The sequence below is a fragment of the Theobroma cacao genome, chromosome 6 (genome assembly GCF_053813885.1).
Source record: "Theobroma cacao isolate CCN51 chromosome 6, ASM5381388v1, whole genome shotgun sequence".
NCBI classification, from domain to species: Eukaryota; Viridiplantae; Streptophyta; class Magnoliopsida; order Malvales; family Malvaceae; genus Theobroma; species Theobroma cacao.
This window is the reverse complement of record NC_142644.1, coordinates 29,792,675-29,815,962: the sequence shown is the minus strand read 5'-3', so window position 1 is coordinate 29,815,962 and position 23,288 is coordinate 29,792,675. Positions and strand designations below refer to the sequence as shown.

At 35.8% G+C, this 23,288-nt stretch overlaps 5 protein-coding genes across 5 annotated transcripts; 2 read left to right on the top strand and 3 right to left on the bottom strand.

The window, feature by feature from the left end:
- Positions 1-2,340: 2,340 nt before the first annotated feature.
- Positions 2,341-4,357, top strand: LOC18596918 (small ribosomal subunit protein mS80 (rPPR6)-like). The gene has a single exon (XM_018123235.2). The coding sequence runs from the start codon at positions 2,473-2,475 to the stop codon at positions 4,180-4,182; it is 1,710 nt and encodes a 569-aa protein (XP_017978724.2). The 5' UTR covers positions 2,341-2,472; the 3' UTR covers positions 4,183-4,357.
- Positions 4,358-5,508: 1,151 nt separating this feature from the next.
- Positions 5,509-8,984, bottom strand: LOC18596917 (neuronal acetylcholine receptor subunit alpha-5). The gene is made up of 2 exons (XM_007025666.3): positions 8,743-8,984; positions 5,509-5,754 (listed from the first exon to the last, which is right to left on the bottom strand). Exons 1-2 carry the CDS (start codon positions 8,908-8,910, stop codon positions 5,707-5,709), a joined length of 216 nt encoding a protein of 71 aa, XP_007025728.1. The 5' UTR covers positions 8,911-8,984; the 3' UTR covers positions 5,509-5,706.
- Positions 8,985-11,709: 2,725 nt separating this feature from the next.
- LOC18596916 (uncharacterized) lies at positions 11,710-13,147 on the top strand. The gene has a single exon (XM_007025665.3). The coding sequence runs from the start codon at positions 12,009-12,011 to the stop codon at positions 12,873-12,875; it is 867 nt and encodes a 288-aa protein (XP_007025727.1). The 5' UTR covers positions 11,710-12,008; the 3' UTR covers positions 12,876-13,147.
- Positions 13,148-14,930: 1,783 nt separating this feature from the next.
- On the bottom strand, positions 14,931-18,788 carry LOC18596915 (CTTNBP 2 amino-terminal-like protein). The gene is made up of 2 exons (XM_018123283.2): positions 18,274-18,788; positions 14,931-15,537 (listed from the first exon to the last, which is right to left on the bottom strand). Exons 1-2 carry the CDS (start codon positions 18,541-18,543, stop codon positions 15,364-15,366), a joined length of 444 nt encoding a protein of 147 aa, XP_017978772.2. The 5' UTR covers positions 18,544-18,788; the 3' UTR covers positions 14,931-15,363.
- Positions 18,789-22,030: 3,242 nt separating this feature from the next.
- LOC18596914 (uncharacterized) lies at positions 22,031-23,288 on the bottom strand. Its single transcript, XM_007025663.3, has one exon. The coding sequence runs from the start codon at positions 23,286-23,288 to the stop codon at positions 22,164-22,166; it is 1,125 nt and encodes a 374-aa protein (XP_007025725.3). The 3' UTR covers positions 22,031-22,163.

Here is a 23,288-nt window from a genome sequence, read left to right as displayed (position 1 = left end):
TTTAAATTATTGATAAAAAGTTTCCTGGAATTCAGATGGAATTCGGAAATTAAGGTTTTTCAATGGATGCTGTGTGGCCATCATTGTCTCCGCAAAGAAGGAATCTATTATTTTATTCATTGTATCAATGATGTGATTTGTCTTGGTGGACATAATTTGCACCCATTGCGCCTTTCATGGTGCAGCTACTAATCCAATAATAATCACCCAATTTAATTTAAATTTTAAATTATACTTAACAAATCTCTTGATAATACGATTGTTAAATAACTGGCTATATGACTGTTTAATGTACTAAAATTATATATATATATATGTACGTGTTTATTTTATGAGTTGGTACTTTTAATACAAAATTATATTCATTATAAACTTAATACTCATCCCGTCTATTATTGATATAAAATTTGTAATTTTTGTTTAATTTTTTTCTTTTTATTAGTTTTTAGATGAATATGTATCAACCCGTTAACAACGGTATAAAAAAAAGGTTTGAATTAAGGAAAGTGCATAACGTTCGAAAATGCAAAAAAAAAAAAAAAACACGAGTCATGGATGGAGCCTACTATTCTTAAACAAAAAAATAAGACCCTGGGGCTTAAACCTTAGAGTCAACTAAATGAGATAATGTTAGTTGTATTAATGCAACGGTTGGTTTTGACTTTATTATTTGTCTCCATCAGTCCGCTCCCTTTCTATAGTAAGTCCTTATCAAACCTTCTTTGATCCCTAACTCAAAGAAATCCAATATTTATAATTATATATAAAAGGCTCTAACTCAAAAAATCTAATATTTATAATTCTATCTATAACATAAGTAAAAAGAAGCCTCAAAATAAGCTTCTTCCTCTAACCACGTGAAGTAATAAGAAAAAAAAAATAGATAAAAAGTAGAGGTGTGTAAACGGTTAGTTCGGTTTTGGATATCCAATAACCAAATTAATCGAATTATTTTTTAAAAATAATCAAAATTGAACCGAATTATATAACTAACTGTACTAATAGAAACCGAACTAATTCGGTTAGTTTGGTTAAGTTTCCATAAATCAAACTTAACAATTTTTTTTTGTATATATTTATTTATGTTATATTTTTAAAATAAATCAATATCACAAAAATATAAAAATGACCATTAAAAATTATAATAAATAAAATGAATACTCATATAATTTATATGATATAAACAATAATAAATAATTTATGTTTAGAATTTTTTTTATATAAAATCTCCATAATACCCTTATTTAGGTTCGGTTAGTTCATTTAATTCGATTATAAATTTTTTATAACCGAAACCGAATTGAAATAATTTTACCAACCGAACTATCCTGATCGAGCTAATTAAATCGAAAAAATTGAACTCATTTCGATTCGATTTAGTTATTTAATTCTAGTGATATTTGCTCACCCCTAGTAGAAAGAGGCTCGTGCATTGTCTATCAACTTTATTTGGCCACAAATCTAAAATATTATTCTATTGCTATTTATCGGGTTGAGCGCCCCCCAAAATTTAAAAAACTATTTACATACTATATGAACTTTTTAAATTTTTTTAATGACCCCTAAATTTTTTTTATTTAATAATTAATATAAATAAAATATAATAAAATAATTTCATATGTCTATTTCAAATTTAAAATTTTTTAACTTTTTCTTTCAATTTATATTATAATTTATTTATTTATTTATATATTTTAAATTTTTATAGATTTTTTTCATAAATTTTTATGGATCATAAATTATATTCTATTTATTCATATGTTTTAAATATTTATAGATTTTTTTTCATAAATTTCTATGAATCATCAACCATATTTTTTTCCTTTTTTTTTTATTATGTCACATATAACTTTTATTTTTTACTTATCATATTATTCTTTTTCCTATTACATAGATTTTATTTTTTATGATTTTATTCTTTAAAAATAAATAAATTATTATATAATTATCAAATATAAATTACAATGTTACATTGATACTTAAAATTTTAACAATATATCATTTTTATTCAGAGTAACCAATGCGTTCTATAATGTATATTACAAAATTTAAGTAACAAAGATATACATAAAAATTAATAAAATAAAATTATTATACTTCTTTAAATATAATTTTATTTATTATATATTTTTAGTGACCCTCAAAATAATTTTTTTATTTTTCAAGCTATTTGATAAAATTAGAGTCATTATGATTAGTATATTGCTGGTTATTGATAATATTAGCCCATTTTTCCCAAAAAAAAACCCATTTAATAAATTTTTTATTTTTTAAAAATAGTTTTATTAGTTATAACATGGGCCCTAATCAGATGTTGCATAACCCATTCTTCAAGACCTGGAATTCGGGTAATTTGATCCACTGAAAAAAAAAAAAAAAAAGAAAACAAAAGCAAAAGCAAAAACCTCTCAAAGATTAGGGATTAGGGTTTTGCACATTTACATAGCTTCGAAGTTCCTACAACCAGAAGAAATGTGGAGATCAATGGCAGGAAGGTCCAGGCAGGTGGTGGCACGGATCTTCTGTGCAGCCAACATCAATCAGGTTCTCTCTGAAACTCAAAAACATTACCATTATCTCCCAAAAACCTTACTCTCTCAAACCCCTCGTTTCCTCTCTAATTTCTCTGCAAATCCAAGTGATGATTCATCTCGGGGATTCGCAGAAAATGGGGATTCCCAGCTGGACGGTTTTGCCCCTGCGATTGAGACTAATGCCGTGGAAGTTCCCTCTTTTGAGGGTTCTGTTGGTGATGAGACCCAGATGGACAGTTCTGTCTCTGGGGATGACCGAAATGACATAGAAGAAGATATCCAAGTTTATGAGATTGACGGGAACAAGTTAGAAAATGTGTTGTCTTTGTTGCAAAGTAGAGTTGATGGGTCTTTGGAATCAAGTCTCGATGTTATGGCTTTGGATTTGAATGAAGATTTTGTTGTCAAAGTTCTTCAGACTCCATTTATATCGGGTGAAAATTTGATTAGGTTTTTCAAATGGGTAATGAAGAAACCAGGGTGTAAAGTTACTACTTCTGTTGTTGACTCACTCGTTAAGGGTATTTGTAGTGATCTTAGGAAGAAGGATGCTTATGATTTATGGGATTTGGTTAAGGACATTGGGGACAAAGAGAATGGGGTTTTGACTGTGAATGTTCTTAATGAGTTGATTGCTTTGTTTTCGAAGTTGGGTAAAGGAAAGGCAGCTATGGAGGTGTTCAACAAATTTGGGGATTTTGGATGTGTCCCGAACATTGTTACTTATTATTTCACTATCGAAGCTCTGTGTCGGCGGTCGATTTATGATTGGGCTTGGTCTGTATGTGAAAAGATGCTTGATGGGGAGAGCTTGCCAGATGGTGAGCAAGTGGGAAAGATAATATCTTGGTTTTGTAGAGGCGGTAAGGCTGAGAATGCTCACACTGTTTATTTGTTGGCCAAGGAGAAAAACAAGCAGCTGCCTCGGTCTTCTGTTAATTTCTTGATCAGTTCACTCTGTAAGAAGGATGAAACAGTGAATTTAGCTTTGGAGATGTTGGATGGATTCTCTGGAGAAGCAAGGAAATATGCAATCAAGCCGTTTTCATCTGTTGTTCGTGGTCTGTGTAGGATGAGGAATCTTGATGAAGCAAAAACATTGCTTCTGAAAATGATTGCAGATGGCCCACCTCCTGGAAATGCAGTATTTAATTCGGTGGTCAATGGCTATTCTAAGGCTGGAGATATGGACAAAGCGAAGGAGATGATAAAACTGATGGAGGATAGGGGGTTGAAACCTGATGTTTACACATACACTGTTGTGATGAGTGGTTATGCAAATGGTGGCCAGATGGATGAGGCTTGTGAAGTTTTATCAGAAGCCAAGAAAAAGCATATGAAGCTGAGCCCTGTGACTTATCACACTCTAATTCGTGGATATTGCAAAATTGAAGAGTTTGACAAGGCTTTGAAGCTGTTGGCTGAGATGAAGGATTTTGGGGTCCAACCTAATGTGGATGAATACAATAAATTGATCCAGTCTCTTTGCTTAAAGGCTTTAGATTGGCAAACAGCTGAGAAGCTACTGGATGAAATGAAAGAGAACGGGTTGTATCTTAATGGAATCACGCAAGGTCTTATAAAGGCAGTTAAGGAGCTGGAAGCAGAGGAAGTGGACAGCAGGGAAGCAACAACCACTGAGGTCTAAATCTTTGCTCATTTTAGGAAATGGATGTAACATTCAGGTGTTCAACTGGTAAATTTTGTAGCCTTCCCTTCTTTAGCGTTAGATGATTGATGAGGCCTGTGTCAATTTCTTTGTTGTCATCTTTATACATCTATTCACGTGAATCAATTGAGAAGATGTTTTTGTTTTTTGGGGATGCATATTTGTGTTCTTTATACTTGGCACGTGGAAGGCAACCTTGTGGAATTTGAATTTCTTGTTTTTTCTGCCCTCCACAAGTGAGAATCAGAAGGCAGTGGCCCAACATGTGTCAATCCATATTTAAGTTTTGGTACTATATTTTATTGGTACCTTTTTGGTTAATTCCCTTAACTAATTTCATATTGAGACAAACTTTTATAATTTAAGTTTCTTATACTCACATTATTCTCAAAGGTTTAGTCCCTTATGATCTGATCATGTTAAAAAGGTAAAAATGTAATTTATATGCATAAAAGTAATTAATATCATAAAAAAAATCTAAAAGACAACTATCTATTTCATTTACTCAGACAATTTTTTTTTTGCATTTATTAATTGAATTTAATATTTTATTATTGTGAAAAACAAAAAATCTTTTCATATAATAACTTTCTATTAAAAATATAAAATTTTATTTTTTCATTTTTAATATTATTAATAATTAGAGGTTTTAATCATAAGAAATAATGAAAAATATTATGAAATCAGTATGATAACTTAACTTTATAATGTATATTTTCAAAACTTTTAACAATATTATCTCAAGGTAAGAAAAACAAAACTAATAAACATATTAAAAGAGAAAAAGACCAATCCATAATGGCCCAATATGTGTACTAACCCAACCCCACTTAATTTAAAACGAGTCGAATCCGAATGACTCGATAAATGAAGCAACTCGAACTCAAAAAAACCCGACCTATACATCATAAAACTCAACAGGACCCGTGACTCAAAAATATTCGATCCAAAACCGACTCGACTCATCCAATAAATCACCTAAACCCGACTTAACTCAAACTCTGACTCGAAACTTAACTTAAGATGTATTATTTTCTTATTATGAATTTTAATTTAATTGAAAAATAACAAATAGTATAATATAAATTTATATAAAAATTACCAAAACCAAATTAAATTTGCAAAAATTATTTAAAAATATTCAACAATCCAAACCAATTTACCTTGACTTGAAGTAACTGAACCTATACAAACAATCAACCTGTCCAACTGCTACCTGTGCAGACATAACAGTTCGGCTTTTGTTCTAACACCCGCAATAACCCACATATTAGTTAAATTTGTAAAAATAGCAAGATTGAAAAGTGTATCAAAAAACCCAAACTAGTAATATGCACGAATTATTCAAAGTAAAACCAGAAAGTTACAAGAAACAACATAACATATGATCAAGATGAACAAAATGACAAGTTCCAAAACTGGGGAAATATCACAGTTTGTTGTCCAAGAGAACACCCAGTTTTTACTCGTCGACATTTATTATCAAGCATCGCAGTGAGACACTCACAAGAACTTCCTGTATGGCCTACCTGCATCTTCATCCTGCATATGCTGTTGCCAGAATCACTAAATCGTTAGGTAAATCACTATGGAATACAAACAAGGAAAAGACAATTTAACAATTCAAGAATAAAAGAACAATTCAAGACAAAAATCAAACAAAATCTTGCAACACAATCCCAGAATAATAATAATAAACGACTTACAGAAGAGCTGAAGAAAATCACAAGAATAAAAGAAAAAATTGCATTTAATGGTCAAAAGAAGATTATGAGTCTACATTTCTATATGGTCCATGAACAAGTACACTCCTCTAAACTTAATTTCCTACGCAGCTAAGAGATTTCAATAAGTGATCTTTGAAACCCCATAGCAAATAACATATCAAACTTGCCCTAGTTCCTCATATCCTCCCCTAGACTTGTCAAAGGTACCAAAAAAATAAAAAATAAAAAGCAAGAAATTGTATAGCAGCAACATTGCCTTTTAGAGCATAATAAAACAACGAACAGAAAACAAAGATAACAGAAAAACAAAATAAAGTAAGTATTTGATAAAATGTAACTTGGTATAAGTACAAAAAGAATAAATTATATCCAGGGTTGTTAAAGCTTGAGATGCATACCATTGATCCCCACATTTTTAAATTGCTAATTTTTATACTTCCAACGTTATAACAAAAAGATCTTTTAGTCAGTATTTTCGTTAAATTTGACACACGGCAAACACAAGTGGCCAGCTGGCATATAATGCCAGACTTAATAATAACATTGACAGAAAGACCGTTTCATTTATAAAATTGGAAGCATAAGGACTAACAAGTTAATTTTTAAACTACAAGGACCAAAATGGTATGTGATCCAAACTCTAGAGACACAGATGTGATTTACTTGTACAAAAAATATCTTCATGGAAAACCACAAACAATAAAATGCAATATGAGAAATATTATTAAGGGCAACTATTTCAGCATTTCTCAAAGCCACATTTCCAATGTGATCATGAAACCAATCCTGAATGGTAAGCAACTAAGAACTAAGCTAATAGACATAGAAATAAGTATCTTAAATTGGGAGAAGAGAGAGGTTGTATGGATTCAGGATCCCGTTTTGAACATAGATGTCATGTTTTTGGTAATTGTCTACATTTATTTTAGAAGGATCTACCAATGTCTAAGAAGTAGTGCACAAGGTATGTTAGGGTGAAATGAAGAGTTTGTGTAACATAGGGGAAGAGTAGGCAGGGAAGTTAACAGTAACTGAGAATACAAAATCTAATCAGGTTAAAACCCTAGAGGCACCTCCACTTCCATGAAATGTAACAAGTTATCCAATCAAGAAGAAGACGCAAGTTAATTGACCACTCCTAGGTAGCAACTGTTGAACCATTCATTTAACGTAACTGACGCTTAATCAAGACATTGAACATCTACTTCACATAAAACTTCATTTGGTAAAAATATGAGTCTTAAACCTTGATAGAACTAGGTAATATAACAAGTCACAGCAACTACTAATTCTATAGGCATCCAATACTCTAAGTGAGCATGATTTTAAAAAATAAATAATATTCACAGTAAAACAAGAATATGCAATAAGTGGATCAATTTGCCCTTTAAAAATTGAAGAACCTAGATATCATACTCTTCTCTCCCCTCCCCCCAAGTTACTAGCTACTCAACACTTATTGCTCACATATTGAATAAGAACTAAATACAACAATAGTTTACTAATTTCACATGTATACTCTCTACCTATTTCTTGTGAGCTGAATGATGTAACTTGAGACATTATTTATTCATGGAGGATGAAAACTAGCTACCATTAATTTTTATTTCAGGTACTTAGATAGGGTGCCTAGAAAGCATATGGTTAATGAGCACAAAAGTTCACTCCAAAAGCAACTACAATGAGATCTTGACATGACTCAGAATGGACCTCATCCTTTAGTGTGCTTGGAAGTTGGGCGGTAAAAATGAGTAAAGCAACCAGGTGGAAAAGTGAGGAGAGTAAAGTAAAAAAAGATCCTTTTCCTTGTTTGGGGGAGCAGTGGAGAGCATTGAAAACTAGAATATGCTAATACAAATAGTCCCTAATTTTGAAATTAATGGATAAAAGGGGAATCAGAAGCTAATATCATTAAAATAAATCCTCTCAATTTAAGGGAATTTAAAGTTCAGTTTTCAAGGGGGTTTGGTTCACCTACCCTCTACTTGCAATTTTAGAAAATCTCCCTACAAAAGTAGAGCAAAACATTTCTCTCTTTCACTCCACACTCTTGTACCCTCCCATCCACTAAAACACCACAATTTTATGCACCAAGAACTGCTTTGGAAAATTTGTATCATCTTTTCTTTTTGTGCTCAACTTTTAACCTGTTCTACAGATAACCAACGGACACCAGAGAATAATTTGCCTTAGTTTCCATTGTTATATCTTTCACGACAAAACTACTGATGCTTCCATTGTTATATCTTTCACAGGAAGACTACTGACTTTTACAAGCACTAATAGAATAAAATTTTTTACGTTCTGTCTTTTACAGGTGTTAAAGAAAAGCACAAGTGAACATAAAAAGAAAATGAGAACATGTTATAAATTATGGATTAGCACGAGGAGAAAGAAACATAATAGCTGCACTTTTATGATACTAAAGCAATCATCCGACCCAAACTTTTAGCCCATGAAAATCATTTGAGGAGTGACCGCAATAGAGGCAACCCATGAACTTCGCTCCATCTAATAATTCAGTTCGACAAAAATTGAAATTTTAAAGCAATTTTCAAACTACTAAACCCTAAAGGAAAATCAATCACAACCTAAAAAACATGAATCCGGAAACGACAAATACTCGCAGTTAGTCAGTCAGTCAATCTCGACAAGTATTGTGATTGTGCACCCTAAAATGGATCAATCAAACAAAATCCAAAAACCCCATTTCAACCGCTTGAAGATGCAATGAAAACTAGATAGAAGGAAATCAAAGCCAACTCGTTAAATGATGCACGCATAAATTTGAAGAGAGATGAAAAGAGATTACAAATTCTCGAACAATGCCCTTATAGACCAGGACGGGGATGGCGATGCCGAATAAGCCAACGAGAGCAAAGTTGCGGCGAGTCCAGCGGAAGTTGTGCTCGAGATTCTCTCTTGCAGAGCTCCAATCTTCAATGAACCTGTTTTTGTTTGCCTCCATTCCTCCTCCCATTTTTCTGCTCTCTTTCTTGCCTCGCTGTCTCCGCTTCCACTCTTTTGCTTTTTCTGCTTCTCGTCTCTAGATCTTGGGGTTTATGTTCATCGTGTTACAAGCCCACTGTTTGGCTGCACTTGTTAGCTTATTCCGAGTTTACCCCAATCTTTAATTGAAGTTGGACCTAAACTGGTTTTTTTTTTTTTCATTTCAAATTCAATGTTCATTTTTTTCATCATTTTAAAATTATGTTCAGTTTTTCCTTTTAAACACTTACAAATTCTTATTTTTATATATTTTATGTAAAAAATTATAATTTATCTTTCTGTTTTTACCAGAAATAGTTTACAAATTTATAAAAATAAATAAAAATTAACAATGCTAAAGTCATAGTGTTTTTCTTAATTTTGGTACAAATTTAAATATAAATACTTAATTTGAAATAAAATTAGTACTAAAAAAATGGTAATTTTCACTTGGGTCCTTAAGCTTTGGACATAATTCAGATTGAATTCATTAGTTTGGGAATTGGACAACTCGCTCCAAAAAAATCAAATTGGCAAATCTAAAATTAGTCATGGTAAGGGTGGCTATTGGTTTAGTTATGTGGATATCACATAATACCCATGATAATCTTCATTTGTATTCAAACATAAAGTTTTAGACAATGAATTAGATCCTTACCTTTAACTTTAGCCAAAACTTTTTTAATTTGTGAAACTATATTTGCTAGGCTATAAGCAGGGGCAGAGCTTCCTTATGTGATGAGGGGGCCAAGGTACATATAAAAATTTTTAAATTTTTTTCATAACATATAAAAATTTTTAAATTTTTTTATATATTCTATTACTTGCTCTCTCAAAATAATATTTTATTTAATAATTAATATAAATAAAAAATAATAAAATAATTTCACTTATCTCGTTCAACTTTAAATTTTTTAGTTTATATTTTTATTATTTTTATTTATATTTTTTATTTTTTTCATTTTTATTCTATTTGTTCATAAGTTATAAGTTTCTATAAATATTCTTTTTCAAATTTCTACAAACCATTAACCATATGCCTTTTCTTTCTTTTTTGTTATGTAACATGTGGTATCTACCTTCTACTTGCTATGTTATTTTTTTATATGTTACATTAATTTTATTTTTAAAAATTAATAAATTATTATATAATTCTCAAATATAAATTGTAATATTACATTATTACTTAAAATTTCATTAACGTATTATTTTTTTATTAATCCTGATTATATAAGAGGAAATTAACTTGAGTATATTTTTTTATATGCTTTACATTTTATGTTAAGTTAAAATAAAATTCTATTAAATATATAATATTTAAATAATTATAATTATATATGAAAAAATTATTAATCTTATATATCATTTTTAACTATTTATATTTTACAAATTATAATTTTATATTTAATTTCATATTTTTATTATCAATATTTTTATTATTGATTAAATTTAATATATTAATTTTTTAAAATTTTTAAATTTTATTTAACTGTATTTGACCTTTCAATAAAATTTGACTAGCTTCACCCCATTGACTATAAGCTTTGAAGCATGAGCTATACGGTATTATGGGCCCATAGGATTGAAATAATAGAAGCTGGATGGATGCATGGGTTGTCAACTGGGTAATAAATTCTGCTAATTGTCTCCGACCTCTTTTACATCCATGTGTCTGTGGACCATTTTTACTCCTTATAACCAGTCGTACGTTCATCATTTACTCTCTGAAGAAGCTTTCCTTGGATAAATTATTATTTTTTGGATGAAAAATAATTCACAGTAATTAAATTATTCAGACTTATTAAATTAACGAGTATTTATGAATATCAATTAAACATACTTATATCTAAGTATTTTATTCAATGACCAGTGCATCCAATCCTAAACTCTTAAGTAATGCATCTCTATTTCTGGTCTTTTCGGGATCACCTTTCCTCAGGATACATGTTCCAGCACTCAATAACCTGAAATTGGATAATCATGTCCTATTTATTGTTTCACTTACCACTCCTGCCATTGCACAAATGCAATGTGCTCTATTCATTCTTTGCCTTTGCCTTTGACTGTCTCAGATGTCTGCCATTTAGGCCTCTGAATAAATAAACACAGGTGCCCATAAAGAGAGTCCTCTTTGTAATTTTGTGTTAGTCATGGTACTTTGTATATGCATACATATATATATAATATATATATATATATATATAAGATTTTCACAAAATCTATCCATCGATTAGAATCTAACAAATATATCAGTCAAGAGAACTAACATTGTCTGATTGATTCATACAATGTTTTCACTAAAATACAAAAGAACCCAAACATGGCTTCGCATCCAGTCAAAAACCAGCATTGTCATGCACACCTCATTTTCTTGTTTAGTTCTCAAACTTCCCATCATTGAGATAGCTAGCATTGTATAGCAAAGGGATAGATCATGTTGGTGTAAACCCATGAAACTAGTAGGTCAAGGGGTCAACCCCAGACTATGAAGTCAATCACCACCGTTGGATCACCCCCTACCCCACACAAGTTTTCTATAACTGTGTTGACAGTGGCTGGCCCTACATCAACCGCCCCAATCCTGATTAAATTAGACACACCACAATCACATGTACCGACGGCTGTAAACATACAAAAATCCCCTTCAACGAGAACATGCGCCGCTAGTTAGCAATTTACACAAATCACGAGACGTTTTACTAGAACTAGTACTCTTGCATTAAAAGCAACGAAAGAAGAAAAGCAGAGGCTCATCAATTGTAGGGACTTGATTGAGAAAGAAAGAAAATGTGAAGGTCACTAACAGAAATAACAATAACTTATCTAAGCGTAGTTGATGTTAGAATAAATGCATTTCATTTACTCTCCACCTCCATCATGGGACGTTCACATTCACTTCTCCAATTCCCCATTTAACTACCCTACTCCTTGTCTCCTCGGCTTCTTCGTTTTCTTAAGCCGGGAAATACCTAACCGTTTCCAAAGTATTTTTCCAACCCTGCAGAAGAAGAAAACAAAGCTTCAGTTTTGAGCTTAAACCCAACAATGCCACCTTGTTTCTAAGTCAACCTATAGCGTTCACTTCCTCAAATGGGTTGCTGTGTAAGCACTAACAGAGGGGAACCTCGTGAAAAGGAAGCACATTCTTTTCACCAAAAACCAAGCCTTGAAAGCAGAGCTCCACCACCTTCAGCTGAAGAGGAAACCGTGAAAGAGGTTTTGTCTGAAACTCCAAAACCCAAAGCTCACATCTTTATTCCACAAGAAGAAGAGAACAAGAAAGCCCAGATAGAAAAACCAGCCTTTGTTAAGATCCAAGAAAAAGAGAGCCTCAATTTTGACAACAAGACTGAGCCAAAATCACCTGTCATTGAAGAGTCAGCTTCAGAAGATGTTTCCGAGATTTGCAGTGTGAGTGTAAGTGAAAGCGTTTCTACTATAACTGATAGAAGAGATGAGGAAGAAGTGAGGCAGCAAAAAATTTTCAGATCTCCGGCAAGATGCGGGTCAAGGAACCGGGTCGTGGGTCGGTCACCTACTCGGAAGCTTGACCAGTCGCCTGGCAGAAGACATGGGGTTGCTAATGGGGGACCGTCAGTGAGGTTGGTTCAAAGCAGGGAAACCCCAGTGAGACGTGGGTTAAGACCCGACCCGTCAAGGAAGGATCCGGGTGAGAGTTCAGGGAGGAGGTCAAGGTCACCTGCTGTGAATAGATCTGTAATGGGTCGTAGCCCGTCTGGAAGAAGGACTAATCATTCTCCTGGTAGGGTCAGAGGTGACGCGGGAGAAAGTGGTAATAGCAAAAAGGTGGAGCAGCATCAGCACCACCATGGTACTACTACTACTACCATGGAAGGGAAGTGGCCCAGTAGCAATAACAATGGTCCTACAACAAGTGCTCCAAATGAATCACTTGAAAATCCTCTTGTATCCCTTGAATGTTTCATCTTTCTCTAGAGATGAAGAAATGCACCTTAAGTTTCATTTTGTAATTCCACTTTCTTTTTCTCAACATGAACTTTATGTTTCTTGTCTCCAGTTTGTGAATATTGATTTAAGTCAAAGGTCAATCTGAACTGGAAGTGGAGGATTTGGTGTGTAAGTTCTGTATTTCAGAATTCAGAACTCAAAGCTGAAGAGAGTGAGGCTGTGGTCTTGTCTACCACTGCTGGATTTGAAGTTTTGGATACCTGGATACGTAATGCCATTTGATTGACCTGTTATATTAATTTATGCTATATTGTATTCTCCACTCTTGTTTGCTGCTGTGGGAAAAAGGATTTGCAATTTCTGCAAACAATGATTCAATCTGGTACAAAATCATTGCACCCTTTTTCCCTCTCTCTTTATCCGAAAATTCAAGGCTTGAAAGTTGAATCAGCAGGGGATCCTAACGTTCAAATAAAAGCAGAATATGCCTAGTTTATTTTTGGTTGAAAGGAGTTCTTGGTGAGACCACTTAAAGCACAAAAAGTTGGTCTTTAGACTTTAATCATGATTAGGTTAGATCAAATAAGGTGCATAATTATGTCTCTGAAACTGGGATCTTGAGCAGGCTAACAACTTTGGGGCATGCCAATATTTGCAAATCCTTTTAGGATCCAACTTTTCTCTCACAAGGCCATGAAACAATCTGAATGGGTTCTCATGCTGACTACCCCATTGACAGAAAGAAAGAGTGAGAATGATCCATGCTTGGACCCACTCTCCCCTTTATAACGCCTAAATTAGAGAGACATTCGATGGAGGAAAGTAATGTACAACCAAAAGGGAAGCATGCCGAATTGCCCAAATTAAATATTCTATTGATCCTACAATGCCACATTAAAAACACAAAATTTGGAGGATGGAAAGAGGGAACTCCATAGTTGTAGCCGTTGAAGAATAAGAGAGTAAAGACAGTAGGAGTGGTCCTATATTTAATATTAATCCGTTAATGGAATTATGTTGGTGGACTCTCTCTACAAAATCAATAACGGGGGAAGATCAGATCAGTTATTTTGGACTCTTTCTTCAGCTTTCTATTGTCAGTCTCTTTTTCATAAGCAAAGACAAATATGGAACGTGCCCAAAGTTCAAAAGTTCAAAAATTTTCAGCCAAATGGCTTTAAATTTTGTTTCCACTGGAAAAAAAGGTTATTATGGAACCTTGGCTGTTTTCAACTAGAGGACATGGTTTTGCCTCTGCTAGCTAGCGTTGTATGGATTTAGATAGAGAGACAAAAAACTCTCCCATGCGACGGGCAGTTCTTTAAGGCTTCTGTTCTGAGACATACAAGACAGTTTCAATGGGGAAACTTACCTGGACAAAATAGTTCAAACTGGCATGAGTATGTCTACTGCCCAAGAAAAGGATAAGCAAAGCCAAGCATGCAAAGGGTCTCCTAGAGAGTCTTACTTATAAGTCATCCTAGAGAACATATAACATTGTTTTCTTTAACGTAAGAAGTCAAACAAAATGTCCAAAATTCATGGGCACTAGTTTCGTTGGGTTATAGATGAATTTCAGGCTTAGTTTTCTTGTACATTACAGACGACGTAACTGGGTTCGAACTTCGAAGGAATCTAGCTGCTATGGTTCTGAGTCATGGGGTGGGAGCTTTTGATTGGGCTTAGGCTTGCCAACTGGTATCTCTCAGCTTGCACTCAGTGTCGGGCCTTGGGCACTTCTTTAGTTCTTTGTTTTCCAGGGCCCTGGAAAGAGTCCCTAAGCTTATTTGGTAGGTCAATCATCGTCCCAATTTGAGATGTGTACTGAGAAGAATCCATGCTAGTGGGCTAGTAGAGAAACCGAAGGTATTATGCTAAATCTTTTTACTGCCAAAAATCATCAAGTCTCATTTCAGAATCACAAAACCAACCTGGTCGGCGTTGGGGAATACCAAATTTACTTTCATGGTTGGAAGCAAAAAAGATGGGGAGGTAAACCAGAGAAGTTTCTTCCTTACAGACCATCTTGAGAAGGATTCACAGTCAGATAACTGTCATATACTTAAGAGGCATAGTCGAAAATGGAGGTTCAAATTTGCTGTTTTTTATATTATTTTCCATCTCATCCGTAACAAACTGCCCTTGAAACTTCCTCCCGTACTTAACAACAATTTTATACCTCAAATTTTTTACATGTAAAATGATCCATTCGATGGCCAATCCATGACCATCGTCAGGATCCAAAGTCACTATCTGGAAAAATTTTAAACAAAAAAATGGTGGGAATTGACAGCAAGGCAAGTTAAGCATTGCCAAAGCCAGCCAGCCCACCAAAAACTATCTCTGTATTCACAATACAAGGATCTTACGGACGAGAAGCTTAAAAAGGGCAACTCTGATCCAGACTGGATAGTCTTGCTTGTTTCATAGAAAACCTCCTGCTGGGAGAGTTATCATGATCATTGTTTGGTGTAGCATGTGCGGAGGGATTTTCTCAGTTTTAGTTTTCTCCTATTTAACTTGCATTAATGTTTACCGAGGAGTTTGAGGCAGGATTGGCTGATGAGTTGCGTTGATGGTGAGGCAAAACTCGTTCAGGGTGACAGGGGACAGGAGCTGGATGGGCAATGAAAGTAGGAATCTCATCTCCCGGCATTAATACTGAAACTCCACTGGTGTATATCGTCATCTGCATAAAGTAACTTACATTTATATGACCTTTCAACCAAGATAAAGCTTCTAGAACTAAAATCCTTACAGAAAACTGAATGGAATGCTCTATAACAATAGTTAAGAGAAGTAGTAACCGCCTACTCATGCAAAAAGCAAGAAACTACAAATGTGAAGGATGCAACTCGGGATGAGTGAATTGCAGGTCAAACATTGCTGAGGCTCATAACAGATCAATGAGCCAGTACATCAATCACATTCCCTATATGACTCATTGGAATTTCTAAAGAACTATAGAACTTTTGATCTGATGGTTCCAGTGTAGAAGACAAACAATAAATTTTGGGGAATTAGAAAAAATAAGTTACTTGCAACAGCATCAACAAAAGAATATAAAAAAGGTAAGGAGCTGCATGCGAAGTTTATCCTAGAATAGGGCAAAATCTGATAATGCATGACCTCAGCCACATATGAATCATCCTCGGGCAGTTGAAGAGATCAAATACAAGACAGTAAAATAACCTGGTTTCTGAAATTCAACAAATGTATTAATCCAGAGTTGAAGATGGAATTTTGTTACGATATTATTTCAACAATCAACATATGCATTACCTTTGCAGGTCATAAAAATCCTACGTCGAATGGGAGCTGACTGATAAATATGTGATGAGAATGATAAAACAGAGTATGCTTAAGAGGAAAAATTTATGACCATGGTGAGATAAATGGCTAAAACACAAACTGGAGTCATTTCAGACCATGAAATTTTTGCCTGGAAAGTTGAAACTTCAAATACCTTCTAAGTTGCTTATCAATTTTCCCTCTAGTTTTCTCAAATCACTTGACAAAAATTTTGGTAATTAATCACACTATGTTATGGCCTTAGTGATCATCTGTTTCTAAGTTACAGTATTGAATGTTTTTTGGGAATTGCTATTAAGCAGGATAAGTTGCTACATCAACTTAAGTGTATCTTGTTGATATAGAGGCATCGCCTATGTGACTTGGCCCAAAAATGCAACTAACTATTAACTTCCAACCCTCAACAAACCAATTTCAATGTCCCCCAACAGCTGCTACTCAAAGCTCCACCTGGGACATTATGTCTCAAGATGCCAGGGTGCAAACATGGGTCCTTAAGCACAAAATCAGGTGTGCCGTCTGAATTGATTTAGACCTATCACCAGCAGGACTCCATGGACATTCTATAATATGCCAAAGTTGGCTGGATTGAACCACTTAGAAGGTTTTGCACCGGCTTCTAATTAAACACAACTTTGCATTAAAGAGACTAGCAATAAGCATTGCACCGGTTAAGGAAATCTCACTTTATATGCTCTATACCGCAGCGTTCTAAACCCAAAATGGAAAAATAGGTAGGTGGGTCTAGTGCGTACATCAAAAGCGCAATGCGTACACAGTAGAGTAGACTACAGATTTGTCAATTGATGCAGGACCACTCCTACTATACCTTTGAGAAACAAATTAACCTAAACTGGGATAGTTCATCTAAATTGTCTTTATCATCTTCCATAATGAAAGTGCATCACACATAAACTCATTATCCACAGAAAGCATGGGTCAATTTTCATAATGAAGCTAAAAGAGTGCACTAAGTGCTGAAAAATAACAAGACAATTAACTGAAGCTTGTCCACCAAGGTTGACCATTTGTCCCCAATCCGAGGTACTGGCCATGCGCTCCAACAGGAAGCTTGACACTGGTGACTCCGGTGACCAACATGTAAAAATGGTGGGTCTAAACTCAAACAACCTATACCTATTTGTTGGACTCTTTGGTCTGGGACCAACCAATCAACTTCAGCAGAACCTTCACTTCTTAGATGGGACATTGCCTAAACGATCATAAATACAAGCACAGCACAGTTGACAGCTCCAAAAAAGATCAAACTTTTGACTAAAAGATGCAGATTTGCAATTGCAGGAAAGGAAGAAAATTTAATCATCTGATATGCTTTATGTCATGAGACATTAAATGACAGAAAATTAAGCTCTCATTTGCGAACTTTATCGTTAAAAAAGAAATGACTGAAACAGTTAGCCCTACACATAAACAAAGTCAAAAGGTAAACACATTGTCTAAGCAATTTTGGTAGATGACTAGTTCAAAGGAGAAGGAAGGGTCCCAAAGACAAAAAGAGGAGCCAAGGGCCACAGTCGATAAGAAATAGTAGTTTTCATGGAGAAAGGGCATCACACGAAATGTAACAGAGGAAGGAGGAAACGAGGAACAAGCTGAAAACAGAAGCCTTAAACATTGAGCTTAAGACAAGCTAGCAGGAAGCAAAAAAAATGTCGATGAATCTTCTTCTTTCAGCCTAAAGAAAAGAATGTAAAGAAATTTATAGCTAATTAAGCATCTTTAACATGATTTAACAGTGGTAGAAGTACAATTTAGAAGAAATGTATTTCACTGACAAAGCAAACAAATCTAAACTTGAGCCAAAAGGAAGGATTTACTGCAAATATAAAATGTATGATGTAGAGAGAAAGCTTTATGTCAGATCAGATGATAATTACTGTTTTCCTAAACGTAAGTAACCACCCCAAACTGTGAAAAAAGAAGGAAAAGGATTTTCCTTTTTTCCTTAGATTAAACACCAGTTGCCATGTAAAGCAAAGAAACCGCTTCTAACCCCCAGAAAATCACGCTAAACAATCCAATTCAAACAAAAAACGAAAACTTTGAACAAAATTGAAGAAATCCCAGATGTTGAAACAAAAGGGTGACTCACTTTTGGAGATGGGTGGCTGAGCTTGCCATTGAAACCAAGCTGAGATTCCAGGTCACCATGGTTACGTCCACCATGGGAAGAATTGGGTCTAAGAAAGCGTTCAAAGATGGCCATGACCAAAAACATGGAGATGAGAATGGCAGTAGCAACAAAGCCAAAGGACACCGCATTGACAGAGTTGTCAAAGTGTCTCCAGTGGTCCTCTCTTTGTACATTCAACGGAGCTCCTACCGGAGGCCAACTATAGAAGTACCTTTCTTCTTGTCCCATTGTTTCAGCAATGAAGAAAAAAGAAAGAAAAGAAAAGAAGTTTTAGCTCTTACTCAACTCTCATCACGTATCACTCTTCATGAGTGAGAGAGAGAGAGAGAGAGAGAGAAAGGAAGAGTTTTTTTTATAGTGGTAAAGTTATGGCAGTACTTAAGGCTTTTTACACTAAAGAATCAAAGCTTCTTGGAGTACTTAAACTGGTTAGTAGGCTTGGGGCTTTGTGGGAGAGAGAAATGAGAGACACACAGACAGAGAAAGAGGGAAGCATGTGGACTAGCTTTACATGTAGGTGAACAAGGGGGTGAAAAAGAGAAACTTGGGAATTTGGAGAGGTTTACTATTGTTTACTGCTACCACCATTTTCTTTTTGCTTTTTAATTGTTGGTAGAACAAACAAAATTCTGGGTATTAGCAAACTTAAAATTTTCTTTTCTATGGCTTGAGGCAAATCAAAGAGTTGAAATTGACTTCTCAATCATGTTTCTCCTGCCCCTTTATGTAATCAAGGCCCAAGACTTGAAAGTTGTGGTCTTTGCTTGAGTTGGACAGGGGGTTTAGAAATTACAGCAGTCAAAGCCTGATGCATCAGAACTCAAGATTGCTGTGTGTGTTTAGAAGGTTTCAAGTATGAACACTGACACTATTGACATAATTTACCATTAACTTTGATCCATTTCTAATGTATAATAAGTTTACTTTTCACTCTCATTTTACCAAAACTTGGATCATATAAAACTTTTGAGATCAAATTTTCTTTGTGGATATGATTTGGTATGCATTAGTAGTTCAGTACTAAAGGCACCTGAATTGTTATCCACACAAAAAGAAAAAGGCCTTTCCATTCTCTCTGTTTCTGTCTCTCTCTATCTGTTTCTTTTAATTATTATTAATTTATGACAAATTTTCATGTTTAAGAAACAAAATGCTTTGAGCAAAATCTTGTTCAATTATGCATTCTTTCTATCCAAATGATTCACTTCTGCACCACTTCATGTAGCCAGTTTCACAATCATGCCTATCAGTTTATCATTTTCTTTAGTCTTATAATGCAACCTCTTAAATTGGAAAGCAAGATTGCAACAGAATACCCAACATGCAGATTAAAAGATGTAAGCTCCCCATCCAGAGTTGCTAAACCAAAAGCATGAAAATGTCCAGCAGACAGAAAGGAAAATAAGTTATCTTTTTCTTTTTCTCCCATTTTCCCCCTCAACACAGTACACTCTATCAAATGATTATTAAAGGTTTTGTAGACAGATTAAAACACTCAGCCATGTCATGGGCCATTGCCAGCTACAAAAAATTTTCACCCTTTTTTTCTTTTAGTAGTTTGTTTCGCTTCAGGGGCCAACTCAATAACAACACCTTAGCTTGTTTTCACCTGCTTGATTTAATTGCCTTGATCGTCCATTAAATTACTGTTGTATATCCTCTTTCAAGTCTTCATTACTCTATGCAGGAAAGTGGATAGGAGGGGCATTTGTGAATAGTGGAAGATTGATGGGAGAGCTGAAGAATGCTAAGGCGGTCCAAAGCAAGAATTGCGGTGATACGGACAGAAAGAAAGGGAGAAAAATAGAGATAAAGGAAGAGCAACGGATTACAACATGGGAACTGATAAAGTCACGAAAACAAAAGTACCATCTGTTTCTTTCTTCTTCAACCTTGAAAAGGGCAACTCAGAAGGTGGGGTCCTCCGAGGACCCCACCACCATGCAGGCTTTTGTGCAATGGTGCTATGATTATGTGGCATCCGACATAGCAGTTTTTGGTGGTCCAACGTGGCATATACGCATCATTAGCCCACAGCTCCTTCTGGGTGAATCCTTCTTTGTAGTTGAGCTAACCAAAGAGACTAGCAACCAACTCAATTGAAGTAGGAAAGTAACTTCTGCTTGATTTTTATGATATGGCGCCAATTTAAGAGGCAATAGCCAATTAGCAAATAGCCAAAATCAATGTGAGGGGTGCATGAAATTATTGAGGCATCAGGCAGCATCCGCTAAAACAATCTGGCTGATTAGGGGGGGAGGGGGGGGGGGGGGGGGGGGGGGGGTAAGGTTGGAGGTGGTATCATCGCCGAGCACTGTGTAGGTGGAGGATCCTTAAATAGTTAGACTAACAGTATCGTGAGACCCCACTCACGAACCATTTCATTAACCCCTCCCACATGCACCATGTCGGGGTATGTGCCCATGTCCCCCCCAACCAACTTGCAGGCTTGAAACCCCAAAATCTCCCACCATGGTCCCCGCATGTGCCCTCCTCCCACGTGTCACGTCTACCCTAATCTGCCACATGGCATAACTAGGCAGGTCTTTTTGTCAAAGGAAATTACTCCTACTCCGAAAAAGGGCATTAATAAAGGAAATATTTTGCCTAAGCAAAAGCCTAATTCTCTCTCTTTTGCCCATAACAAAATCCGACACATCAGGCTTCTTCTGTCGGTCTTTTCAGGCTCTAACCAACATGTGAACATCTAAATTCTCGAGATTGTCCCTTTTTTCAACGGTCTAGATCAGTTGTTGCGTTCCATTGGATCTTGGCCGTTGATCTTGGTGTTTAGTAGGGGTCAAGGTCAAATAGGTTCAACGTTGTTAACAGGTATCTCACCCGTGTATTGTGCCATCACACGTGTGATAGCGTGTCCAGGTGTAGAAATTGACCAAGTGAGGGTAGGGGCTGCATGGGGACTTCAGTGTCAGGTGGTTGTGGGGTCACTGCGCCCGTGGTCTGGGTCATGGGTCATGTTCAAGGAAGGGGTGCGTGGTGGCTCGTGCCTTGAGAGCTAGGCTGAGGCTGATGAGCTCATGGCTCACGTGAAAAGTATCTTTTACGTGCTTTCATTGGCCTGAGTTTTTGGTGTACCACTTTCTCTTCTTTTGAGGGCAGTAAAAGCTTTGGGTCATACGGACATTGACCACTTGATGAGTCTTTGGGGTTGGGCTCTTCCTTCTTTTTTGAGGTTTGCAGGCCTATGGCTAACTTTCAATTGACCCACCTCGTCTTTCTTTGCATTTGCTTCATGAAGAACATGTTGACCATTTTGGGCTTTTTTTCATTGGAAAATTTGATATGGGCCCTGTTAGACAGCAGCATCATTTCTTGCTTCAAAATATGTGTAAGAAAACAATTAAGATTAATCTAATTCTAGATTATGGTTTCAGAACTCTGGGCAAATTGGTAGAACAGTTAGACAAGGCAAACCAGACATCATCATGACAACGGAGTCCTTGGCTTCTTTGTAGTTTTGGACAAGCATCATTAAACTGCTGGCATAGCAAGCTTTGGACTTCTTTTGGTTATGCCACATAAAGCAATGTAAACTTTACATAATAAATTTCAGGGATTTTAGTTAATTAAATCCTGTGATCGGATTGGAAAGATTATGAATCTCTGGATGAGAAGGCAAGCAGCTTTTAAACAATCCAAAATTTCTCATTGTGAGAGTTAAATATTGTTTTTTACATGAGTTTTTTCTTATTTGTTACATAGCATATGCTAGTTGACATGCTAAGCTCACCATACAACCAATACAGGACTGCTAAGGTAAGGTACTTTTTATGAGTAATGTCAAAGGAGGATGGCTAGGTTAAGATTGATTGCAATCGCTGGAATGCTTAATAGAGTTGGACAACACAACAGTGACTGCACAGCTCTTTCTCGCCTTCTTCCTCCGTTGGCGCTAAGCTCCTCCATGCATCGACAGTTGCCGATGTATCAAATATATAGACTGTTGAAAGTGTTCGGGATGATTCACCGGCCATGCGGTACCCTGCCAAGAAGTATAGTTGGGTTCCTATCGGTGCCATTGTTAAGTAAAGGCGTTCCATCGGTGGCCAATGCTCATCGTTGGTGCCTGCAGATGTGGAGATTTGGAAACAAGATCCATCCACTTCATCCCACATGTTAAGCTTCCCATCGTACATCTCAATGTGACCTTTCCAGGGCTTGAGACAATCCCCAGAGCTGAACAGCTTGCCGTCCACCGAGACAATCTGATTAGGTGGCACATCGAGCTGCCACATCCCCGCCACGAGGTCCCACCTCCCCACTCGGGTGTCGAACACCTCAGCGGAGCTACGCTGCGGAGAAAATGTCAGCATGTTTAGGTCCGAATCACCTCTTTCTGCAAAACCACCCACCACGTAGATTTTCCCTTGCCATGTCACTCCTACACACTTGTATCTCAATGTGCTCATGCTTGGCAATGGAGTCCATTCGTCAAGAGCAGGATCATACACCTCGGCCGATGAAATCCCTCTCGCACTATCCCAATTGGACTTCCCTCCTGCCACATAGATTTTATTGTCACCAACAGCATAAGCAAAATCGAAGCGTGGTATGCCTAATGGTGCACATTTGGACCATTGGTCCGACCGAACATTGTATCGAAGTACTAAAGGTGACACTTCAACACCAACATCGACAAACTCATCGGATTGATCACTAGAACTTTGTGGCCTCCCTTTGTGCCATAACGTCCCACCAATGATGTAAATCGATTCTCCTAGAGAAACCATAGCAAAACCCTTTAAGACATGATTTTCGAGTAGGTCCGGAATCAGGCTGACATGACTCCATGTGTTGTTAGAGGGATTGTAATACTGTATACAGTTAAAGAAGTTAGCATTAGGCCCTGCCTCTTTAGGACAAAAAGCCACGATGACTCGATAGCGAGAAGGGTTGAACCCCGGTGATGGTGGTGGTGTCGTGGGTTGTGGTGGGGACGGGAGTGAACCCAT